The 22,993-nt window shown below is 43.0% G+C and overlaps 1 protein-coding gene across 2 annotated transcripts in view; it reads right to left on the reverse strand.

Annotated features, from left to right (window-relative positions):
* Positions 1–22,993, reverse strand: part of Mrpl48 (mitochondrial ribosomal protein L48) — a 44,114-nt gene that overhangs the window by 12,304 nt on the left and 8,817 nt on the right. For both annotated transcript variants that reach the window (XM_055623635.1, XM_055623634.1), the window contains exons 3-5: positions 19,826–19,863; positions 11,953–12,038; positions 573–742 (exon numbers count right to left, since the gene is read on the reverse strand). In XM_055623635.1, the coding sequence (XP_055479610.1) occupies positions 573–742; positions 11,953–12,038; positions 19,826–19,863 (294 nt within the window). The remainder of the gene's footprint in view (positions 1–572; positions 743–11,952; positions 12,039–19,825; positions 19,864–22,993) is intronic.

A 22,993-nucleotide genomic window follows, 5' to 3' on the forward strand; every position in this document is an offset into this window, starting at 1 on the left:
CAAGTTAATAAAAAAATTTTCATGGAAAAAACAAAAGACCATTATAGGAAAATAATTTTTAAAAATAACAAAGCATAATCAAGCTATAGTAATACTCCACAATATGGAGAATTAGTGTAAGTACAGATATATAAACCAGCGTAACAGGAACACGGGGCAGTGAGATGCAGTCTCAGCAGGGAAGGCCCCTGCCACAGAGTCTGAGGACCACAGAGTTCCATCCCAGAGCCACACATAAGGGAACAAAAGAACTGATTCTGCAAACCGATCTTTGACCTTCACACACATTGTGCCATATGCACCCTGAGGCATGTGTGAGCAGCACACATACAATAAATTAATAAATAAATTTAAAAAGTGGCCTAGACAACTTACCAGTGGCTGCCAGAGACTTCGGGAGGGAGGAGGCGACTTCTGAGGTTAGTGAGCTATTCTGTACCTTGACTATGGCAGGTACGTAATTAAAGAGTAACTTTCATTCCATTTATACTAGTTTCCCCAAACCTGACTTGACAGAGAAATGGAGCATGATACCTAGGCCGGGAACATCCCCCAAAAGGCTTCCTTCCTACCTTTCTTCGACTTTGATGGAGAGCTTGTTGCAGAGGCGGTGGACATACTGAGCGTAACTTTCTGCCAGAGTCATGTCATAAGCAGTCATGTGGATATTTAAAATGCCATATTCATAATCTGTCCCCAGATTAATGGCTCTCACTTGCACTTTTGCTCTCTTCTTTTTGGGCTGAGTAGGAAATAAAGAGAAAGAAAATAAGTCAGTGTTGTATAAGAAAAGTAATCAGCTGGGTATTATAGAGACCTGGGTGGCAGGCCTCTAATTCTAGCACTCAGGAGGCAGGTGCAAGTGGATTTCTGCTAGCTTGGTCTACATAGGGAGTTCCAGGCCAGCCAGGGCCAGACAGTGAAACCGTATGTTAAAAAATAAAAATAAAAAAAGGAGCTGGAGAGATGGCTCAGTGATTAGGAGCACTGTCTGCTCTTCCAAAGGACCCAGGTTCATTTCCCAGCACCCACATGGCAGCTCACAACTATTTGTAACTCCAGTTCCAAGGGATCTAACACCTTCATACTAATGCACATAAAAATAAACTTTAAAAAAAAACAAAGAAGAAATTTAATCATAATAGGTTCATATTTTTAAAAAAACAACCTTTCAAGTAAAATTATTTACCTTTTCCCCCTCAGGTTACCCTTTTGAGATGCGACAGTTCTCATGGGAAGGAATAGGCAGCTTCCCTTACCAGTAGCCAGTACAAGGAGAATAGGGCTGGTGTTATTTTAACAAGACTCTATCTGACTGCCTTCCACCATTACTTTGTTTTGAGATTCACCCACCATCTCTAGCCCTGTTTCTCAACTTACAAGTTGATAGCATTACGCAATAGCAAAAAAATAAATAACTTTTTCAGTGTTGGCCTAGCTATGTCTTCAACCCAAAATGCTTTTTGTTTGTTTGCTTGGAATGATTGTGTGTGTGTAAGTGTATCTCTGTGTATACACGGATGTACATGCCATGCCACATGGCAGAAGATAAACTGAGGGATTGATTCTCTTTCTACCACGTTGATTGGGGAGACAAGTCTTGGCAGCAGGCCTTTACCCACTGAGTGAACTTGTCGGCCCCACAATCTACTCTTAGTGCGATGTGAACAGGGGCCAAGGGTCACCTTTCTTGTGTGAACAACCAGGTCAGATGACCCAGCACCATAGCAACGCACTGTCATCTCTGTCATATACTAAATACCCACAGGTAAAAAGATGTTTCTGAGCCAGGAGCAGTGACATACGCCTGTAATCCCAGCACGAAGGGAGGCAGAGGCAGGTGGATTGCTGTGAGCCTGATCTACAAAGTCCAGGACAGCTAAGGCTACACAGAGAAACCTTGTTTTGAAAAACCAAAAAAAAAAAAAAAAAAGATGTTTCTGTACTTGTATTTTGTTTTGTTGGGTGCTGTGTCTATGCTTGAGTCTGTATAACATTGTTCCCAATAATAACTGGAGATTCATTCAGTCTTGCTGCTGGTAAAATAATTTTTAAAAAAGATTTATTTATTATTTTATAGTATTCTGCCTGCACGCCAGAAGAGGGCATCATATCTCATTATAGATGGTTATGAGCCACCATGTGGTTGCTGGGAGTTGAACTCAGGACCTTTGGAAGAATAGTCAGTGCTCTTAACCTCTGAGCCATCTCTCCAGCCCCCATAAAAAAAAAATCACTTTCAAAGAATATTGGGGGAGTTGGGCAGTGATGGCACACACCTTTAAATCCCAGCAGTCAGGGAGGCAGAGGCAGATGGATCACTGTGAGTTTGAAGCCAGCCTGGTCTACACAGCAAGACAGCAGCTAGGCCTACACAGAGAAACCTTGTCTCAAAAAAAGAAAAAGAAAAAGAAAAGAAAAAGGGTTGTTGGAGATTGAGGTAGAGCTCAGTGATAAAGCATGTTCTTATACTTGAGATAGGGCAGGCTGAATTCCTAGCACTAAAGGAGAGAATGGAGGTCACTAATCACAGTAGTACACTCCTGTAACCCTAACACCCAGGAAACTGGCAGGAAGGCCACAAGTTCCAGGCCAACCTAAGCTACATATTAAAACCCTGTTTCCAAAAAGAAAACCTAAGGCTTCCGTATCTTTAGTCACCGCTGCACAGCAGTTGCCATAGTACTGCTCCTGACAGTGCCGCCACTTTCCAGGTCAGCCTACGAGAGCATCCAGTGTGGGGAAGAAAATGTTCAATGGAAAGTGATTAATACAGACAGCATATCCTAACTTTATCCTGATTCTGTATCAGAAAAAATATGAAGCCAGAAACATTAAGGCTTGTCTTTCAAGTTACATAGCTGAAAAGACAGACTTCAGAAACTAAAATCTGGAACTGTTTAACTGCAATACAGATATTTATCTAGAGCAGGCTCCTCTGTATTACTAAGGTTTTCAACAGAAGGGGCCACAGCAGGGGTCCAGGCCTTGCTGTGAGTGGAAAGCCAAGATCAACACTTCCCAGGTGAAATCCAGCCAGGATTCTTCACCATGACAGTTAAATACTGCAGTGGAGAAGGCTGAAGTCTGGAGGCAGAGGGAGTGGGTGCAGACTCCAGCAGAGAGGGGAGGAGCTCCTTTGAGGCCTGCAGGAGGCTTTCTGTAGACAAGGGGTGTGCCAGGCCTCTTCAGAGGCACTGCTTTAAGAGAACAAAGAAAGCTGATTCCAGTCTCCCTCTTGGCGATCCCCTGCTTTTCCATGCTGGCCTAGATCTGCCTGGACAGATCTACATTATCAAGACCATTGTGAGATTATTATACTTCGGTTCTGAGCCAGGGCACAGCACAGCCAGCAAGAGCTCAACTGCAAATAATCCCAGACCCTAGTTTCTATAAAAACCTTTTGTGTTTTTTGATGGTGGGTTTTGGGAAGTTACAGGGGATTAAACTCAGGCCCTGTGCATGGCAAACACAAGCTCTATCGCTGAGCTACACCTTTTCCCGCTAGTTTATGTAATTTTACTGCATTCTCCTACCCATCTATCTACCTTCTCTATTCCCACTGCTGAGTCCAGGCCTTAATGAATGCCACCGGGAATTATTACAGAGATCCAAAGGGATATAAGTGAACAGAGCTGTGCTTTGGAAGCCTACCCCAGCAGCACAAGGTCAGTCAGGCAAGAAAGGAAAGGCTAGGAAAAAAGTGCCAGGAGCAGTAGTTACTGTCCAACAAACTTCCGCACTGCTGTGGCTGGCTGGATTTACTAAGTGGCCCAGGTAGTGTGACCCACAGGATTATACTCTGATCCTCCAAATGGACCACAAAAAAAGTTTTCGCCCACTCTCACTGGCAATGAGCTGACAGGAGAGTAAAATTAGGATCACAGGTTCTCTCACAGTTGGAAGAGATCTCTCCTTCCCTGACACAGAGAGCAAATACTGGTTTAGGGTTTCAATGTGAGAGAATGGCAGAGTAAGAACTTTCTGTTTACTTAGGGCAGAAGCTGGGCCCAGGCTCCATGCTGTAAAGTGTGACATCTGTCAGTCAGATGTCAGGGGGTATCCTTTAGAGCAGGAGAACCAGAAAAGAGCTGCGCCGCCCACCATCTCTCCGCTAAAAACCCTGCCATGATGAAGCACTCAGCTTCCGGAAGTAATGAGAACAGTGAGGCTGACAGCTGAATGATGTAGGGATAGTTCCCTGAAACATCTACAATGATCCGAGTGCATGCTGACTGGGTGAGCATCTTCATTACTCAGTGTCAAACACTCAGGAACCAGTTTCCTCATTTGGAACAGCAGAAGTATTGTGATGCTGCAAACAGTGACAGGGGCCGTTGATGAGCTTCCATAGATGTTAGAAACAGCATAGATGTTAGATGGGCTCTGACCATCTTTAGTTCAAATACAGCTCCAGAAATCACCATTCACTTGGGTAAGTCATTAATCTTTCTAGGTCTCTGATTCCTTACACTACAACTTTAATGGCCAGTATGTTATGAGAATTAAACATACCAGCTTTAAATACTGTAAAAACAAAAAGATCTTTGTAAAGCCCAGTATACAGTCATCATAGCTACTGGTATAGCAAAAGAAATTGTTTTGTAGAGTTTTTGTTGTTGCTGTTGTTTTAAAAGAGTCTCACTATGTAGCGCTGGCTGTCCTGGAACTAACTATGTAGAACAGGCTGTCCTTGAACTCACAAAGATCACCTGCCTCTGCCTCCCGAGTACTGGGATTAAAGACATGCAGCACAACTGGCACCTTAAATATATTCTTTTTTTTTTTTTTTTGAGACAGTTTCTCTGGGTAGCCTTGGCTGTCCTGGACTTGCTTTGTAGACCAGGATTGTCTCGAACTCTTCTGCCTCTACCTCCCTGAATTCTGGGCTTACAGGCATGTGCCCATAGCATGTATTATATAAATTGAGGTAGTGATTTGACTCCTTGCAGTAAGAGCTTGGACAACATTGCAGTTTCTTTTCCTTTCATATAGAAATCAATTAAGCATAGCATCATTTGTTCTGCCATACTTCTCATTTGTAAATTGAAAATTAAAACTTGTAATTTGAAAGAACAGTGAAGCAGGCAGGACTCCTAGGGATCTGGAGACCAGAGCTCTCATAGCAAAGGCCAGGTCCTCATAGAAGCCACTCTCTGAATCTGGAAAACCCTCAGGTAACCATTTTACATTCTGTGTATCTCGGTGTTACAACTACCCCAAGCACTTAGCTACTCCCAGATGACTGTTCCACACTCAGTGCCAAGAAACAGGTGGTATTTAACAATCTTTACTGTGCTGACATTCATTAACTTCTTCATTGACTCCTGCAGGAGACATCACTTCATTGACATATTCATCTGAAGCTGACAGCACTTCAACATGTACATGTGCACACAGGCATTGTACATACATATATACGCACACATACATGCACATGACAGAATTTCTGCTCTCTTAATAACTTGTTCCTCTAGGAAGGAGCTCAGCATATGAGTTCAGTTAGATATGGAGATCTCTCTCAGCTGACTGCCTTTGCAGACCAAAGCCTGTTCTCCTGAAGATCAATGCTCAGCACAGAGTGGGCACAGGGCAGATATTCAACAATGGCATTCTCCTTAGGAATAGACCTAAGGGGAAACATGGTTCTAGTGTATGACAAGTCTTTCCAAGCCACTCCTGTAATCCACTCTAGACCTGCAGTCACTAGAACAACAAAGCAATCTTGTCCCAGTTTGCTAGGACTGTTAACTATAAAGTAATTCCAACTTGTTGATTTTTCTGGAAATGATTCCAGTCTCCTCAGACTTGTTGTCATGAGTACTGATCTCTATATAGAGATGCTAAAACAAAATGAGTATATGCCCAATATGGGAGACACCTCCTTTGTGTCAACAGTAAAAACAGCATAAAGTTTCCCAGAGAAAAGGCATCTTGATTGCTAAGGGCCACTGTAAAGACGGAAATCAGCTGAGTTATGAAAGTCACAGCTTACTCTCTTGCCCTAGAGCCTGCTCCGACTTCTCCTTCCCACACCCTCCTCTTTGCAATTCTGATTGCTGAGCTGCTACTACCTCAAGATTGGAAGCTAGACAACAGATAAGAGCAAGTGAGTGAGTGAGAGTCAGTAAATTACACAGCTGTGAAACTTTATTATTTGTGTTTGTGTATGTGTGTGGCTCACATACACATCAGAGGACAAGTACTTCCGGAAGTCAGTTCTCTGCCTCCACCATGGGTTCCAGGGATCAGTCAGCTTGTGCAGCGAGTACTCATACCCACTGAGCCACCTCAGCAGCCAGACTATTATTATTATTTTAAATATAAAGTGACAAAGAAACTTCACTGGTACAACAGGCCCCAAATTGCAGTGTGTAGAACAACAACAAAGTGGCTAACAGAAATAAAGGAACTTTGAATATACCGTGACATGAACTGACAAGACTGTGGGCTGAGTGTAAAAGCCCATCAAGTCTGGTGATTTAACAAAGTTTTGGCTCCATGAGAAATTGACCTTGGTGGTTTGTGCTGCTTGTTGTAATTTTGACCAACAGTTAATAGCTAGAATGGGGTCTTTGAACAGCTACACTATTATTACTTTTAACATGTCAAAGAAAAATCACTCAAAGAAAAAAATAAACCTGATACATTTAAAATCCAACAGAAGGAAGCAAGGCATTTAGAGAAACATGAAATTTACAAGATAAGTACTGAGTCCAGAGATGCTTCCTGAAAAGTGGTCCCTCATTGTCATGAGTCAAGCTGGGTCTTGCAGGATGAGAACCAAGAAGAAACAGGAAGCCTATGAGTTCATGGAGAGGAAAGGTTATGTGCAAAGGCACAGAAACAGGCCAGAACATGGGTCTGTGAGAAAGTATGCAGAAGATCATCAAGAAAGGGGCTGGGCCTGTGCTCTAAGAGACCTGTGCCTCCCAAGAAGCTTCACTCTATCCCTCCCCTCATTACCTCCTCAGGGACAAGGACACATGATTTCACAGATGGGAAACAAGTGAAGAGTTATACATGAAGCCAAGCAAGAAAGCCAAGTAGCATTGACAAGAAGAGGTGAATCAGATGCCTCTTTTTTCCAAGGTTCAAAAGTCAGAAGGTGGCTGGCATGGTGGCAAACTCCTTTAACGCCAACGTTCAAGAGGCAGAGGAGGCAGGTGGCTCTCTGTAAGTTCCAGACCAGACAGTCAGATCCTGTCTCAAAACAAACAAACAAACAACCCTCCCTTGAAAAAAAAAAAAAAACAAAAAACAAAAACCCTCAGAAGACTGAGTAGTGCATTTGGAAGGAGGGAAGGGAGAACATCAGTAGAAAAAGGCACTTTGATCTTGAGAATTGACTAACATCTCCTCAGGACATCAAACTCTAAGAGAACGAGAAAGGAAAGGAAAAAAAAAAGGAACCTGGTTACTTACTATTTTTGTTGTGTTTGTTTGTTTTCTTGCCTTGAGATTTCAAGAAGACTACACAGTTTATCTAGTTTATCTGGGCCAGGTCTCCAGAGGGGTGAAAAGTGACAAGCCAGTGGGATGGAGCCTCTGTAAGCTATAAATGAGAGCTTTCATTGTACTGTCCTGAAGAACAGGCTCCTGGGGCAGCTATCACCACCATCCAGCTACTGTGCTGGGACTAGCCATGGTGGGGCAAATACTATCAGAGGGCCCACAGCCCCGATCCTAGGAGCATTACTCCCTCCAAACAACCAGGGTCATCAGGAGCTAGCTGCCTGCAGCTGTCGGGTGTCTGCCACCTCTGCTTTACAAAGCCCTGAGGGGCAGCTCCAATAACCACATTTCAACTCAGTTGGATCAATATTTATTGTCCCTGCTTGATGCCGGGTCCTATGCTGGACACTGAGGATACAAAGAAAAGAGGTACATGTCATCTACCCTTAGGAATCTCCAAATCTAGAAGAAGAGGTAGCCATCAAAGCAGACAGTCCCAGTCAGTCAGTCCTAGGACACAGGACTTTGATAGCTCATAGGAGAACAAATAACTCCATGCAGGAAATCCAAGGTTTCTCAGAGGAATGTTCATTCTGTCCCCATTTAAAGGTTGAAGAGAGCCACAGGGTGGTGGTGCATGGCTGTAATCCCAGCCCCAGGCCTACAACAGGAGAATCGTAAGCTAAAAAAAAAAAAAGGGGGGGGGGTTGGGGGTTGAAAAGTTTTTTAAGTGACAAAGGGGAGCAGCACAGAAGAGGCCTTGAAACAGGCAAATGTGCATGAAAAGCAAGAGATACAATGTAGGAAGTCAGGGGACTCAGAAGGTGAGAGCTGAAGCCAGAGTGAGGGATAGGGACAGACAGCACTCAGTTTCCTTTTTGATCAAGCTATGGGGCTGGTCAGCATGAGGCAGATGCAGAAAATTACCATAGAGGAAAGAGCCCAAGGAACAGGAAAAACAAAAAAGCTACCCTGAGCTCCACCCAAACAAAATTAATTCTTTTTCCTACTAATTTGTATGGAGCTTTTAGAACGAGGACATTTTTAAAAAGGGAACGTACTAAAATAAAACCCCAAAATATACTCTAAGGTGCCACAACTCAAAAGAGTGGAAGTCACTCTGTGTTCTAAAACAGTCACATCCTCCTCTCAGCACTGTCCCCCGAGCACAGTGTCTCCGATAGTTCACCTCTGATAGCTATACCCTGTGGGCATAAACCAGGTCCTATTCATCTTTCTGCAAAAATTATCCTTCTGATCCTGTAAACCTAGGCAAAAGTCCACGGCTGGGGAGCTCATAGCCCCTACTGAGGAAGCTGCTGCTATTGTCCTGTCAAACAACACATGTCTTATCACCTTGCCTTCTGAGTAGCAATGTTAACATCGGGAATTAGTGCTGCCATCAGCCTGGGCCAGAGAAGCTTCTCTTTGCAGGGGTCACTGTGACTACAGAAACTCCTGCCTAGCCAAAGCACTAAGAATTTTAAATGACCACTGAATGCCCAGTCATAATGGGACATCTATATGACCCCTCCAAGGTTTAGGGGACATCACAGAAGAAAGGGTGGAGAGGTAAGAGCCTGAAGAAAGTGGGAAGAATGTTGACTTCTGGGCATGATGTGGCTTTTGCATTCCTGAAGCCAGAAGCTGTGGTTACCCGCACAAGACCAGGCCTGTCCACACCTGTTATGGAAAGCCCCTCACCCTACATACTTATATACAGTTTGTTGATGGAGACAGGAGAGACATTTTCTTCAGTACTATAGACACTACCCAGGTACTCATGCTCCTGTCAACTACTTTTATGACACACACACACACACACACACACCCAGAAAGTAGGAACTGTAGAGTAAAGAGGAATAAGAGGGTAACAAGGGGGTGCATATGACTGAAACACATTATGTACATGCATAAAAATCTTATGGCTGGGCTTGGTGGTGCGCACCTTTAATCCCAGCACTCAGGCAGAGGCATGAAGATCTCTGAGAGTTCAAGCCCAGCCTGGTCTACATCGTGAGTTCCAAGACAACTAGGGCTATGTAGAGAGATCCTGTCTCAAAGACAAAAACAAAACAAAAAATACTGTTATGTATAATTAATACATGCAAACATAAACATTAAGAAATTGTTTTCCATGCTTGAGAGATGGCTCAGCAATTAAGAGCCCTGGGACAAACATAGGAAGAAGGAGAAAACAGGGAACAGGACAGAAGCCTACAACAGAGGGCTGCTGAAAGACTCTACCCAGCAAGATATCAAAGCAGATGCTGAAGACTCATAGCCAAACTTTGGGCAGAGTACAGGGAATCTTATGAAAGAAGGGGAAAATAGAAAGACCTGAAGGGGAGCTCCACAAAGAGCAACAGAAATAAAAAATTTGGGCACAGGGGTCTTTTCTGAGACTGATACTCCAACCACGAGCCATACATGGAGATTACCTAGAACCCCTCAGATGTAGCCCAAGGCAGCTCAGTGCCCAAGTGGGTTCCCTGGTAATGGGAACAGGAACTGTCTCTGACATGAACTCAGTGGCTAACTCTTTAATCACTTCCCCCTGATGGGGAAGCAGCCTTACCAGGCCACAGAGGAAGACAATGCAGCCAGTCCTGATGAGACCTGATAGGCTAGGGTCAGATGGAAGGGGAGGAGGACCTCCACTATCAGTGGACTTGGAAAGGGGCATGGGAGGAGATGAGGGACGGAGGGAGGGAGGGAGGGAGGGATTGGGAGGGGAGGAGAGAGGGGCTACAGCCAGGATACAAAGTGAATAAACTGTAATTAATAAAAAAAAAATTTTTAATAAAAAAATAAAAAAAAAGAGCACTGGCTATTCTTCCAAAAAAACTGGGTTCAATTCCCACACCTACATGAGAGCTCACACCTGTGTGTAACTCCAGTTCCAGGGGAACTGACAACCGTACACAGACATACATACACACATACACCAGAACACCAATGGACATTAAAAAAAGAAAAGAAATTGTTTTCTTACCAATTTTAAATAGGCAAGACATCAACAGGCATATTACACACTGGGTGTCTGTTCAAAGCTTCATGACATCTGAATTAAAACACTGTTGAGCTATTCAGAGCCAACGTTTCTTAACCCTGAGTCTGACAAATGCCAAGGGCTAGGGATGCGCCTTGGTGGTAGCACACCTGTCTGCCACACGTAGGGCCCTGGGTCTGACCCATAGCAGTGGGGTGACAACTCAGGTAAAAGCTGTGGACTCAGCTGGCAACTCTTTGCATATCATTTCTGGGCCCACCAGGCCTGGAAAGATGAGGCTAATTTACCTAGGGTCACAAAGCTTCAACACAGCAGACCCAACCAGACCCAACCCTGAGCATGTTTCCTGTGAGGAGCCTGCCTGACACAGGTCTCAAGAGCGAATGTTCTTCCTATACAATTCTTTGATGGCAAGTTTAGCAGCTTTGAGGTCCAAATGCAGTGGTCTGCACTGTGCCTTAGAGAGAGAAGCAATAGCAGGTATACAGTTGTAGCGGAGAACTAAAGTAAAGCAAAGAAGCAAAAGCTGTTGAAGACCCTAACGAGACCAGTAAACTCTTCTCCATTGTACTGCCCACAGGAAGCCAGCGACTCAAGACTCCCAGCCAAAGCCTCTCACACGGAGAGAAATTTAACCACCCGCAGAAGCTATCAAGCATCCGGGCCCAAGAAACAGGTGAGATGCCTGACTGATGTCTGGTGATGCCTCCCAGTTATCACTTGCAAAGATCCAAGGGCCACAGAAATATTTACAACTGCCAACACTCTAAACACCGGCTAGCAATCCATCTCTCACTTTCCACACACCATTCATTCAACTAACGTTAATGTAAGTTTTTATTTTAAGTGTGTGTGTGTGTGTGTGTGTGTATGTGTGTGTGTGTGTTTACGTGCACTTGATTACAGATACCCAGAGACCTCAAGCATTGCTACTCCTCTGGAGCTGGAGTTACCTATGAGCCACCTGATAGGGGTTTGGGAAAGCAAACTTGGGCACTCTACAACAGCAGTCCATGCAGATGGGCAGTGATGGCACATACCTTTAATCCCAGCACTTGGGAGGCAGAGGCTGGTGGATCTCTAAGTTCAAGGCCAGCCTGGGCTATAGAGCTAAGAGCAGTACATGCTCTTAACTGCTGAGAAATCTCTCCAGCCTCTTAACTAATGTTATAATTAATGTTATAACTTCTACTCTGAAGTCTATGCTGAACTAATTGCTAAGAAGATTTTGTCTCTAAAAAATATCATAAATACTAAAAACTTAGCAATTGGGGTTTTGCTGATAATCTAGCCAACGAGCAAGATCAGAAGCTGGGAGGACTACCTCCAGCCTGCATGATTCCAGACTAAATAACTGGAGACGACAGAGAACCAAATCTATCCTGTACAGCTCTACTGTGACCCGCCTGTGTACACATGATCATCCTATCTTTGCACCCGCCCCTGACATCATCCTTTCACAAAGGACCCGCCTTGCCTCTTACCTCTAGCACTTTCACCAAGTGTTTGTATCTTCCAATGCCATGCGTGGGCTTTGTCTTGTAGTGTCGACTGCTCCTCAGAACACCACCTAAAAGAACACAAGACAAATCCAGAAACAGACAGATCATATGTATAGAGGTAGTTCTTGGTTATTCCCATGTTTCCCTCCTTAGCTCCTGAAATATCTTCAGCCCCAACCACTCTTCTTTCATTGAATAAATTCTCTCCTAAAAAAAAGTGAATGGTAAGCCAGGTGTAGTGGCACACGCCTGTAATCCCAGCACTCAGGAAGGCAGGAGGCAGATCTCTGTGGGTTCAAGGCCAGCGAGTCCAGGACAGTCAAGGATGCACAGAGAAACTTTGTCTCAAACAAACAAACAAACAAAAAGTCAATGATGGTCAGGGGGACAAATATATTTTAATGAGGTTCTCGCTTCATCTTGCTCCTCAACAAGCAACATTATTTAGACATTTTTCTTTCTTGTTTTGGTTGAGTTTTGTTGTTGCCCTTTGTTTGTTTTGAGGGACACTGTGATGGTTCAACAGGTAAGGGCACTGTTGCCAAGCCTGATGACCTGAGTTCCCACTGCAGCACCCATGGGTAGGAGAGAATGACTCTTATAAGCTGTCTTCTGTCCTCCATATGTGCACACACACCACAGACCATAAATTCATAAATGTTCTTTTTAGTGGGGCAGGGTTGGCATATACCTTTAATCCCAACACTTGGGAGGCAGAGGAAGGCTGATCTCTGAACTCAAGGCCAGGCTGGTCTACAGACCAAGTTCCAGGATAGCCAGGGCTACACAGAGAAACTCTGTCTCAAAAAATAAAATAAAATAAAATAAAAAAATAAATAAAAAACAAATGTTGTAGGTGACGATTAATATTTACTATTGTTTTATCTTTATTAAAGCTGCTGTTAATCCTAAAAAGCTGTATAACCAAATCACCACACAGAGACTGGGATTTATTTAATTAACCTAGAACACAATGCTGGGCAATAGTTACTTCATCCTAAACCTCCAAGCCCTCATAGTTTCCTAACATTTAGATTTCCCACATTATACTTGCTTTTAGTGATATATTAGGTCCAGTCCATCTCTCCACGTCATTCCAAGATCTGTCTCCTCTGCTCTCCCAGCTCTCCTCTGCCTCCCACCTTCCTGTCCTCTGGCTCCTCCCTCTCTTCCTGCTTCCTTTTCCTTGCTTAACATTGTGGCAGTTGCTTTATTTTGGCCTGTTTACCCAAAGTTGAGACAGGTGATGCTTAGAATAAGTATCACAATGCCATGTCGGGATTGAAACCCGAAAGTGGGGGAGAGAAATTAGCATTTGAATGAACAGGGTAAAGTGTATACATTTTAAAAGAACATTATACGAACAAACAAACAAACAAAACCCAACCAAATAAAAGCACCCCCCCCAAAAAAAAAAAACCCCACAAAATTAATAAATGTTCTTTTTAAGACAGGGTCTCACTCTATAGCCCAAGCTGGAACTCACTCTATACTCCAAGCTGGCCTAAAACTCATAGCACTCCTCCTACTTTAGCCATCCAAGTGCTGAGATTACAGGTATAAGACACCATGTCTAGTCCTTTTGAGGTTTTCTGATGGAGAATATGGAGAGAAGGAAGCAAGTGGCAAAAACAGTAAGCAAAAAAATAAAGGATTGGGAATTTCTATAAACTTTGTTTTTGTTTTTGCTTTTTAAGACAGGTTTCTCTGTGTAGCCCTGGGTGTCCTGGAAATCACTTTGTAGACCAGGTTGGCCTTGAACTCACAGACATCCACCTGTCTCTGCCTCCCGAGGGCTGGGATTAAAGGTGTGCACCCCCGCCCCCGCCCCGAAGTCTATAAACTCTTAAGAATTGTGGAATACTGTATGCAGTTAAGCAGCTCACTGCTTGCCCAATGCACCCAACTCAAGCCTGAGCCCAGCTACACAAAGAAATAAATGAAAGATACAATGTGATCTATTTGTGCTTACAGCACAATAGTCAATACATATTTTAAGTGAACACCCTCCTCCCAATCTAGGTACAGGGATACATGTCACAACCAAGAAAAAGCAGGGGCTCTATACACATACATATTGCAGTGGGCTCAGGAGGAAGACTTATCTTGCTTTCAACACACACGCACACACACACAGGTATGTTTTTGGGTTTCTCTCCAGTCTCTTTTAGTTGTCATTGTTATCTTTACTCATAAATAAAAATAAAATGGCAGTGTGGTGGTTAGTATTAGCTATCAACTTGACAGAGTTGGAACTACTAAGAAGAGAAGCCTCTGAGCATGTCTGTGAGCGACTGTCTAGGTTGGGTCTACAGAGGTGGAAAGACCCACAGTAAATGCGGGCGGTACCATTCCATGGACTGGGTTGGAGGCAACACAAAACAAGATAAAACTGGCGGAGCACCAACATTCCTCTCTCGGCTTCCCGACTGTGGAACAACGTGACCAGATGCTTCCTGCTCCTGCCACCTTGCTTTCGCCACCATGACAGACCATGTACCCTCCAACCGTGAGACAAAGCAAACCCTGCCTCCCTTAAGTTGCTTTTTGCTGGGTGTCTGCATGGAGCAATGCAAAAATTAACTAATACAGGTTATGTTGTGAGCCAACATATGGAAGCTGGAAGCTGAACCCAGGTTCTCTGCAAAAGCAGCAAGTGCTCTTAACTTCCGATCATTGTTCCAGCCCCCTGTCATGTTGTTAAAAGATTATTTTGGTTGCTGTGTGGAGGGAGGGGGAGGAGTACAGACAGAGCATTAGGGGACTAGAAGGAAAGCTGTTGCTGTTCCTGGTCTTTCTACACCCTCTCACACCCCTACCCCACCATCTACAGCCACAGAACAGTCCTTCTACAGAAAATTTCTAATCATCATTCTTTCTCATCAATTCAAGCATTTATCCATTTTACACATGCAATTTTTGGAAGAATTCACTATTGGCCTGAAACTAAGGTCAGCACTGAATGAGGCAGAAAAGGGGTTTTGCCATATTTTTCAATGTTTGGTGGCTTTTTATGGCCCAGAGATGAGGTTTCTTAGCTAAGCATTTTAAGGACCTTGACTTTATAAGGCAGATCCAATTACTTTATCTTCCTTCCTATTCTGTAGGATCTACTGGCCAGTCTACAGAACATGTAGTTGTCATGTCTTTGGTGCCTTGGAGGGCTGTCCCCCTCATCTTGGTGTCATTCTTCCGTACCCCTAAACAGACAAAGATCAAGTGTTCAGCTTTAGAATTAGTGCTCTCTTTTGCCTGCCTAAACTGTATAATAAAATATTATGTGTTAATTAAAAGCTCAGATGTCAATCACCATGCTTAAGTACACAGGCAATCTTCTATCAGTGGCTTCAAAAAGAAGAAAGGAAACTGGTCTTTGAGATGATGATACAGCCCAAGTTGCAAGGGCAGCAAATGGTTGCCTCAGTCTCTCATCTGCAGGAATTCCTTGGCAAGGAGACACTCTTAAATTCAGTTTGGGGCAATTCCTATAATTAGAGCTGCTGATAATTAAAAAGCTAGTTCAAACTACTGTTAAATTAACCAAATTAACCATTTCCCCCTTAAATGAAAGGTTTGAGTCAAATTGTCAGTGGTTAAGCTGTTTAATTAGCCAGTTGTTTTTATTGTAAAATGTGCAAGTTTGAAAGCCTCTTATTCCCAGCAAATCCAATTGCTTCTTTCCCTCTCCTTTGTGTCATTAGGCTGGATGTCCTGCTGTTTCAGTAACATCCCAGCCTCCTGGGAGGAAAGGCCACTCTTCACTGACAAAGACACAAACTCCCTTGTTTCAGATTCAAAATCATTCAGCTATCAAAGCTGTAAGATGTGAACCCATACTGACTTACTTCTCCCCTGTGCCACTCACAACTGTCCTTCAGAATTTTGGTTTACTAACAGGAGAACCAAAGCCGTCATTCTAGGCTAAGAATAAACAACTTTTTTAATTATTTCTCTTTAGAAATTGGAACAAGCATTTCAGCAGAGCCATGCAGGTAGGGAAAGGGGATGAAACTGGAACAGCACTGGCCAAGAGTCTGATTATAGGATATTCTCTCCACTCGACAGACTCAGGTCTTCTAGGATAGAGAATGCCAGCACCTGCAAACAATATACCCTCAATAGATATTAAAAACAAAACAAAAATGGCTTCCCAAACATTCTAGTAAACTGGTCTGCAATGATTTGTTCCTGGCAGCTGCCCACTTTGTTTTGTTAACATACTTTTTGTCCTTCCCGCAATGCTTCTTTCTACCTTTTGCTCATGCTGTGGTCTGAGCACTCTGAGCTCCCTTCATTAGCCCTCTTTTTATACATTTACTTTGATCTACTATGTCCAAATAAATAACAGAAAGGCCATGATCATAAGCAGGCCTTTCCTTGGACAGAGGCAGCTGAAATGGTACCCACAGTCCATATATTGAGTAAGTAAATGGGGTAGAAACAGAGCACTGCTCCCTGTTCTTCTGAACATCATTATAATGTAATTTTGAAACTGACACAGCCTGAGTTGTCCTGGAATTAGTTTATGTAGCAAAGAATGATCTTCAATGTTTGATCCTCCTGGCTCCATCTACGAAGCGGTGGTATTACAGGCATGTACCTCAATGACTGGTTCATAAGATGCTGGGGATTGAATCGAGGGCTTTGTGTATGCTAAGCAAGCACTGTGCCAATTGAGCTACATCTCCAGCCCCAAAATGAAAGATAAATTTCATCATCATTCTGTCTGCCAGGTGTTATGATGGACACCTATAATTCCAGCACAAGGAGGCTGAGGCACAAGGGCTCTCTTTTATTTTTATTTTTATTTAATTTATTTTTTATCCATTGTTCTCCCTGCATGTACACCTGCATGCCAGAAGAGAACACCAGATCTCACTATAGATGGTTATGAGTCACCATGTGGTTGCTGGGAATTGAACTCAGGACCTTAGAAGAACACCTAGTGTTCTTAACCTCTGAGCCATCTCGTCAGCACTCCCACAAAAACCTCTTAAAGTTTAGGGTCAGCCTGGGCTACATAACAAGTTAGAGGCTAGCCTTTGTATCAAACAAATCTTAGGATAGAAGAAATCTTACTAAGTATGAAACAAAATTTAGAAGTCAAAGATTAATAAATTTACCTATGTGAAAATGGAAAACTTCTGGTTATCAAAAAACAAAGTCATGGGGGCTGGAGAGATGGATCAGTGGTTAAGAGCACTGGTTGCTTTTCCAGAGGTCCTGAGTTCAATTCCCAGCAACCACATGGTGGCTTATGACCATCTATAATGGGATCTAATGCCTTCTTCTCTCATATAGGCATATATGAAAATAGAATACTCATATTTATAAATAAATAAATCTTTTAAAAAGCCATGGCACAGTTGACTGGAAAACCACACAAAGCATATGAAATAGAAAAGTGCTAATTTGTCTATTAAAAGCTTCTATAGGGCTGGAGAGATGACTCCACAGTTAAGAGCGCTGGCTGCTCTTCCAGAGGACTCAGATCCAATTCCCAGCACCCACATGGCAGCTCACAACCATCTGTAACTCCAGTTCCAATGGTCCCAATGGCCCTCTTGGAAGTTCTTTCTCACTTTTCCTTAATACAGCTATACTTAGTGTGCATAATAATATTAATAATGACAATAAAGTGCTGCAAACATTTAAAGTTCTTCTTTCTTTCCTTTTTTTTTTAAGCCAAGTATGTAGACCTGGATGAACTCTGGATCTCCAGTACTGAGATAACAGGCATGTCAAGTCACACCAGTGTACCTGACTGAAGTATGACCTTTTAAACTTTCTGTAATTTTTTATCGTTCAAAATAACTAATAAATTTACCTCTTGACAACTTTTTCTTGATTTAGTCTCAAACGTCTTCTGTAATGTTGAGCCACAGAGATCCTATCATGAGCTGCAGTACTGAGCTCAGGTCCCCTGAAAGAGCAGCACACATTCTTCACCATCTCTCTAGCCCCAACACAATGATCACATTTTCAGGTTGGGGCAACAGCTCTGTCAAGAGTGCTTGTCTTGTGAGCATGAAGACCTGAGTTCAGGTGGCTAGTGTCCACATAACTTGCTAACCTTGCTGAACTCACTCAACTCCAGGTTAAATGAGTGACACTATCTCAAAAGTGTATACAAATAGAGGAAAACAGCTAACGTCAACTTTCAGAATGTACACCTGGCACAAATACATACACACGCACAGAAAAATACATACAAAGAAGCTGGGGTTTGGGGACACTTTGGACGCAGGACCAAGCAGTGCCTACCCACTCCTGCGACCCTTCTAATGACGACCTTGCTAAAGCCTCTTCCATACCATATTGCACCCTGAAAGTCCACGTTTCTTTCTTTCCTTACTCCTTTATCTCTGCTGCTTGTTAATTACATGTCACACAGCTGCCGGGAGCACAAAGCTCTTTGCACTAACAGATAGCACTAGGGAAACCAGAAATGTTAGACACGCAGGGTTGTCTCAAAGGAAAAGATCTAGAACTTGCTGCCCGCCCAGAAGGCTGGGAATGGAGGTGGCTAGTGACCTAGGTGACCCTGTGCTGTCTGAAGGGCCAGGCCATACAGAGCTCACCCAGGCAGGACCAGAGGAGCTAACAGACCTCTGTGCTGCCTGTGCGGCCCAGACCACCCCTTAAGCCCCTTCCCTAGGCCCTTAAGATAACACATGCAGCCTAGCATGGAAGAAGTGACATGTACTTTGAGAAGAGTTTTGATTAATTATGCCTCCTTGTGTGCCTGGGGTTGTTGTTACACCAGGAAACTTTCCCCCCCAAATTGTAGTGTCCATAAATGGCCTAAAATAAACTGCCCCAAGTCAAGAGTCTAGAAGTTTGAACCCACACCAGCTACTGAGTCCTGTTTAACCAGACTTCTTTCTTGCCTCATTCAGACCATTACTCTGACAGCCCATATGGTCACAGAGACCTCCATAAACAGCTTTGAATTTTGTCATGATAGATAATGCAAGCAAGCCAAGACACTGACTCAAAGAAATGGAGTTAATGAAACTGGACGGACACTTGTTTTGGATAAAAGGCTGAGAAAGCCTTAGCCTGGTGGAGGGTGAACTTGAAAAACAGGTTTGAGACAGTAGCAATGTTATAATAACCAGGAAAGCAGGATATATATATATATATATATATATATATATATATATATATATATATAACTGCTTATATTGTTTTATTTCATTAAATTTTCAAATAACTCATTACAACTTATAGCAGAATTATCCTCATCTTAAAAAATTTTTATTTATTTTTATTTAATGTGTATTGGTGTTTGTCCTGCATGTATGTCTGTGTGAGGGAGTCGGATCCACTGGAACAGGAGTTATAGACAGTTGTGAGCTGCCATGTGGTGCTGGGAATTGAACCTGGCTCCTTTGGAAGAGCACCAGCGCTCTTAACTGCTGAGCCATCTCTTCAGCCCCAAAATTATCTTCATTTTTTTTTTTAAATTGAGGAAACTAAACTCCAGAGAAATAGTCAAAAGTCATGGAACAAGTGCCAGGCATGGGGCATGCCTTTAATCTTAGCACCTGAAGCCTGAGAAGAGGATCTCTAACTTTAAGTCCAACCAAGAGCAGTAAGGCTCTGTCTCAAAATAACAGACAAGCAAGCAAGTAATTACCAAAGAAAGAGATGGTAGAGATGGGATACAAACTTACTACAGGGCTCTTGCTCTAACCACTTCACGTTCTTATCCATGGTTCTAGCTATATAAGGAAGGATCTATCCTCTGTCTCCTTCCTAAAAGATACATTCAGCAGTCTGGACAAAATCACTGTAGAGAGCTACAGGGTCATGTACAGAAAGGAGACCATACCAAGACATAATCACTTACCTGCAGAATAAATGGGATTCTCTCCTAAAACTCTGAATCTAAAAAGAGAGAGGAAAGTACATTGAGTATAATTAGATATTCACACTTCCTTGTAAAATTACTGTAGCCTTTATGCTCTATCTTAGGATACATGAACAGTAGGTACTTCCTTACTCTCTCCTCCCACAAACACTATTAAGCACTTACTATATATCAGATAAGGTGGTTCTGAGGATGCAAGCTAAATACAGTATCTCTTATGAGGTCTACATGGGATGATAAATAAACAAATGAGAGTCGTGGGATAGCACTGATCCAGAACAGAAACATGTACAAGAGTCAAATGGAGATGTGCTCTCTTCAAGCAGGTAGGCATAAATGGGGAAAATGAACAATTTAAACTGAGTCTAAAACTGGGAGATGGAGAGATGACTCGGGGGTTAAGAGCACTTGTCTTGCAAAGGACCCAGGCTCAGTTCCTAGCACTCACATAGCAGCTCCCAACCGTCTGTATGTCCAGTTCCAGAGGATCCAGTGCCCTTTTTCTGGCCTCCCTGGGCAACATGGATGCACATGGTACACTATACACACGCAGGCAAACTACTCATACATGTAAATTAAAAATTTTTTTTTTCTTCCACTTTCAGGTACTTTGGGAAGCAACGGATAATGTGCAGACATGGCCTAGTCCAAGAACCACACCATACACAACCAACCTCAAAAATGACACCCAGTCTCAAAAATATGAATGTCTTAAGGAAGTCAACCCCAAATCCCTGAAGAACATGGCCGTTGCCCAGATGCACAGCACGGAAGGCCTGAAAACGCAGACAGGTGATGCGGGGGCAATGAGAAGTGCCTGTGCAGAGGCCAGTGCGGCTCTTGTGAAGCCCAATGCAGTTAAGCCAAAGATGCTGAAGGGCCTCAGATGTCTTGCTTTCATTGCTCACCCCAAGTTTGAGAAGTGGATTCAAAGCTATATAGCCAAGGATTGTCGGCCCTGTCAACCAAAGCCCAAGGTTCAAACCAAGTCAGAGACCGAGGCTTCAGCTCCAGCTCAGGCTCACAAAGGTGCCCAGGCCCAGGAAAGGCTTCCATCTGCCAATGTGAAGACAGATGGACTGGTGTGACACACCTACACACTATTTGCAGATGCTCAATACCCTGTGCTGTTTTCACAAATAAACTTGAGGCAAAGGCTGTTTATTAAAAAGAAAAAAAAAAGTGATTATAGCTGGAGTATAGCCAGTGGTTGTCTAGCATGTCCAAAGTCTTGGGTTGGACCCCCTAATACTACAAAGAAGAACCAAGAAGAGGAGAAGGAGGGAACAGGAGAGGAAGGGAACTGATTTTAACTAAATAGCATGACAGGAAAAGAATTCAGGCAGAAGTATGAAAAAGTGTTTGGGAAATAGCAAGCGACAGCATATGAGTGGAACTTTAGTAGGAGGTAAGAGGACAGGGAGAAAAATTAAGGCTGGAGAGGTGTTCTAGAGCCAAGTCATGAAGAATCCCATAAGCTGTACTCTTTATTTTTACCCGGTGTAGGCAAGGGAACATTCCAGGAAGATTTTAAGCACAGGAGTGAAATGATTAAGCATGCATTTAAAAACCACTGCAGCCAAAAAGAGATGGGATGGGAAGGGGTGAGAGTCACTGGTGAAATACACATCAAGCATTGCAATATGAGAGGGATGGGGCCAGCAGTGAGAGCTATTGCACAGGGAAGTGGAGAACAGGAGAATTAGATGGCTCTGGTCCAGCTGACTCGGTAACTGGAGCATTCTAGCTTCTGCATTCCGAGAAGCTTTGAAACTAAACTGCGGTACAGGTTGAGGAACAATCTGTGATGAAATGCTGACTGAACATTTCTAAACTGTGACATTAGGCAAGATGTATGATGCCACTGTAACTCAGGTATTTCATTGCTAAATTACAGGTATAATAGGCAATCTCACAGGACTAAAATCTATCTTAAACTGAGTCAACTCCCTATTTTGTGAAATGATGGCATCTATATTTGTTCTGTAATATTTTTGTGAAAGTTAGAGTTAAGATATAAAATACTTTGGTATCACTGCAGGTGTTTATCAAGTAGCAGATAAATAATGATGGGAAAATATATTAAAATAGAAAAAGAAGAGAAAAAGAAGAAAGACAGAAAGGCTTCAAAAAATGTGACAAAAAAAGAAAAAACAAAAAATACCTTGGGTTTGAAACCTAATTCTGATTTATATAAGCCATATCACTTAAGGCAACAGATTTCACTCACTCTCTCTCTCTATATATATATATATTTAACTGTATACTGGTGTTTTGCCTGTATATATGTCTATGTGAGGGTGTTCGTCCCCCTGGAACTGGAATTACAGACACTTGTGAGCTGCCACGTGGGTGCTGAAAATTAAACCCAGATCCTCTAGAAGAGCAGCCAGTGCTCTTAACTGATGGGCCATCTCTCCAGCCCCAGATTTTACTCTCTTTAGAGTTCAGTTATTAAGTGTTGTAGGCCATGATAAGGATTACAGAATTTATTTTGGGTAGGATGGTAAAACAGTCTCTGTTATCAACTTGTCTGGGTTTAGACTGCCTAGGAGATACGCCTCTGATAGGTTTATGACGGTGTTCCCAGAGAAGTGTAATTGGCCTTGAATGTGGTGGCACTGCCCCATGGGCTTGGATTCCATGCTGAATAAAAAGAAACAAGGCAGAGTGAGCCAAGCAGAAGCCCTCATCTCTCTGCCTCCTGACTGTGGGTACAGACTCCTGCTCCTGAGGCCACACCTTCTCCACCATGATGGCTGGTGCACTCAAACTGTAAGCCAGTCCTTATTGACAGTAATGCTAAGACAACAATTAATGTAGGTAGCTTACCATTTGAGAATTCTGAGCAGAGGACCAGTGTAACTGAATATATTTTGAAAGAATCACTCCAATTTCAGTATGAAGGAGGAAAAAGTACACATGGAGAGAGGGCGAGGAGCTGGTTCCCCAGCGTTTAGCAAGACAGAAAGCATGAGGCTGAAACTGGAAGGAAAAATGCTTTGACTCTATATGTAACAGTGGAGCCAATAGCTCTGTTGACAATGGTGGAACGGAAACAACAGCATCAAGGGTCAAGGTTCTGAGCAACAGGATAAATGGAACTGCCTTTTTCCTAGAATGGTAAAGGAGCAATGCGGCAGGAAT

The sequence above is a fragment of the Psammomys obesus genome, unplaced genomic scaffold, assembly GCF_907164565.1.
Source record: "Psammomys obesus unplaced genomic scaffold, mPsaObe1.curated_primary_1811, whole genome shotgun sequence".
Taxonomy (NCBI): domain Eukaryota; kingdom Metazoa; phylum Chordata; class Mammalia; order Rodentia; family Muridae; genus Psammomys; species Psammomys obesus.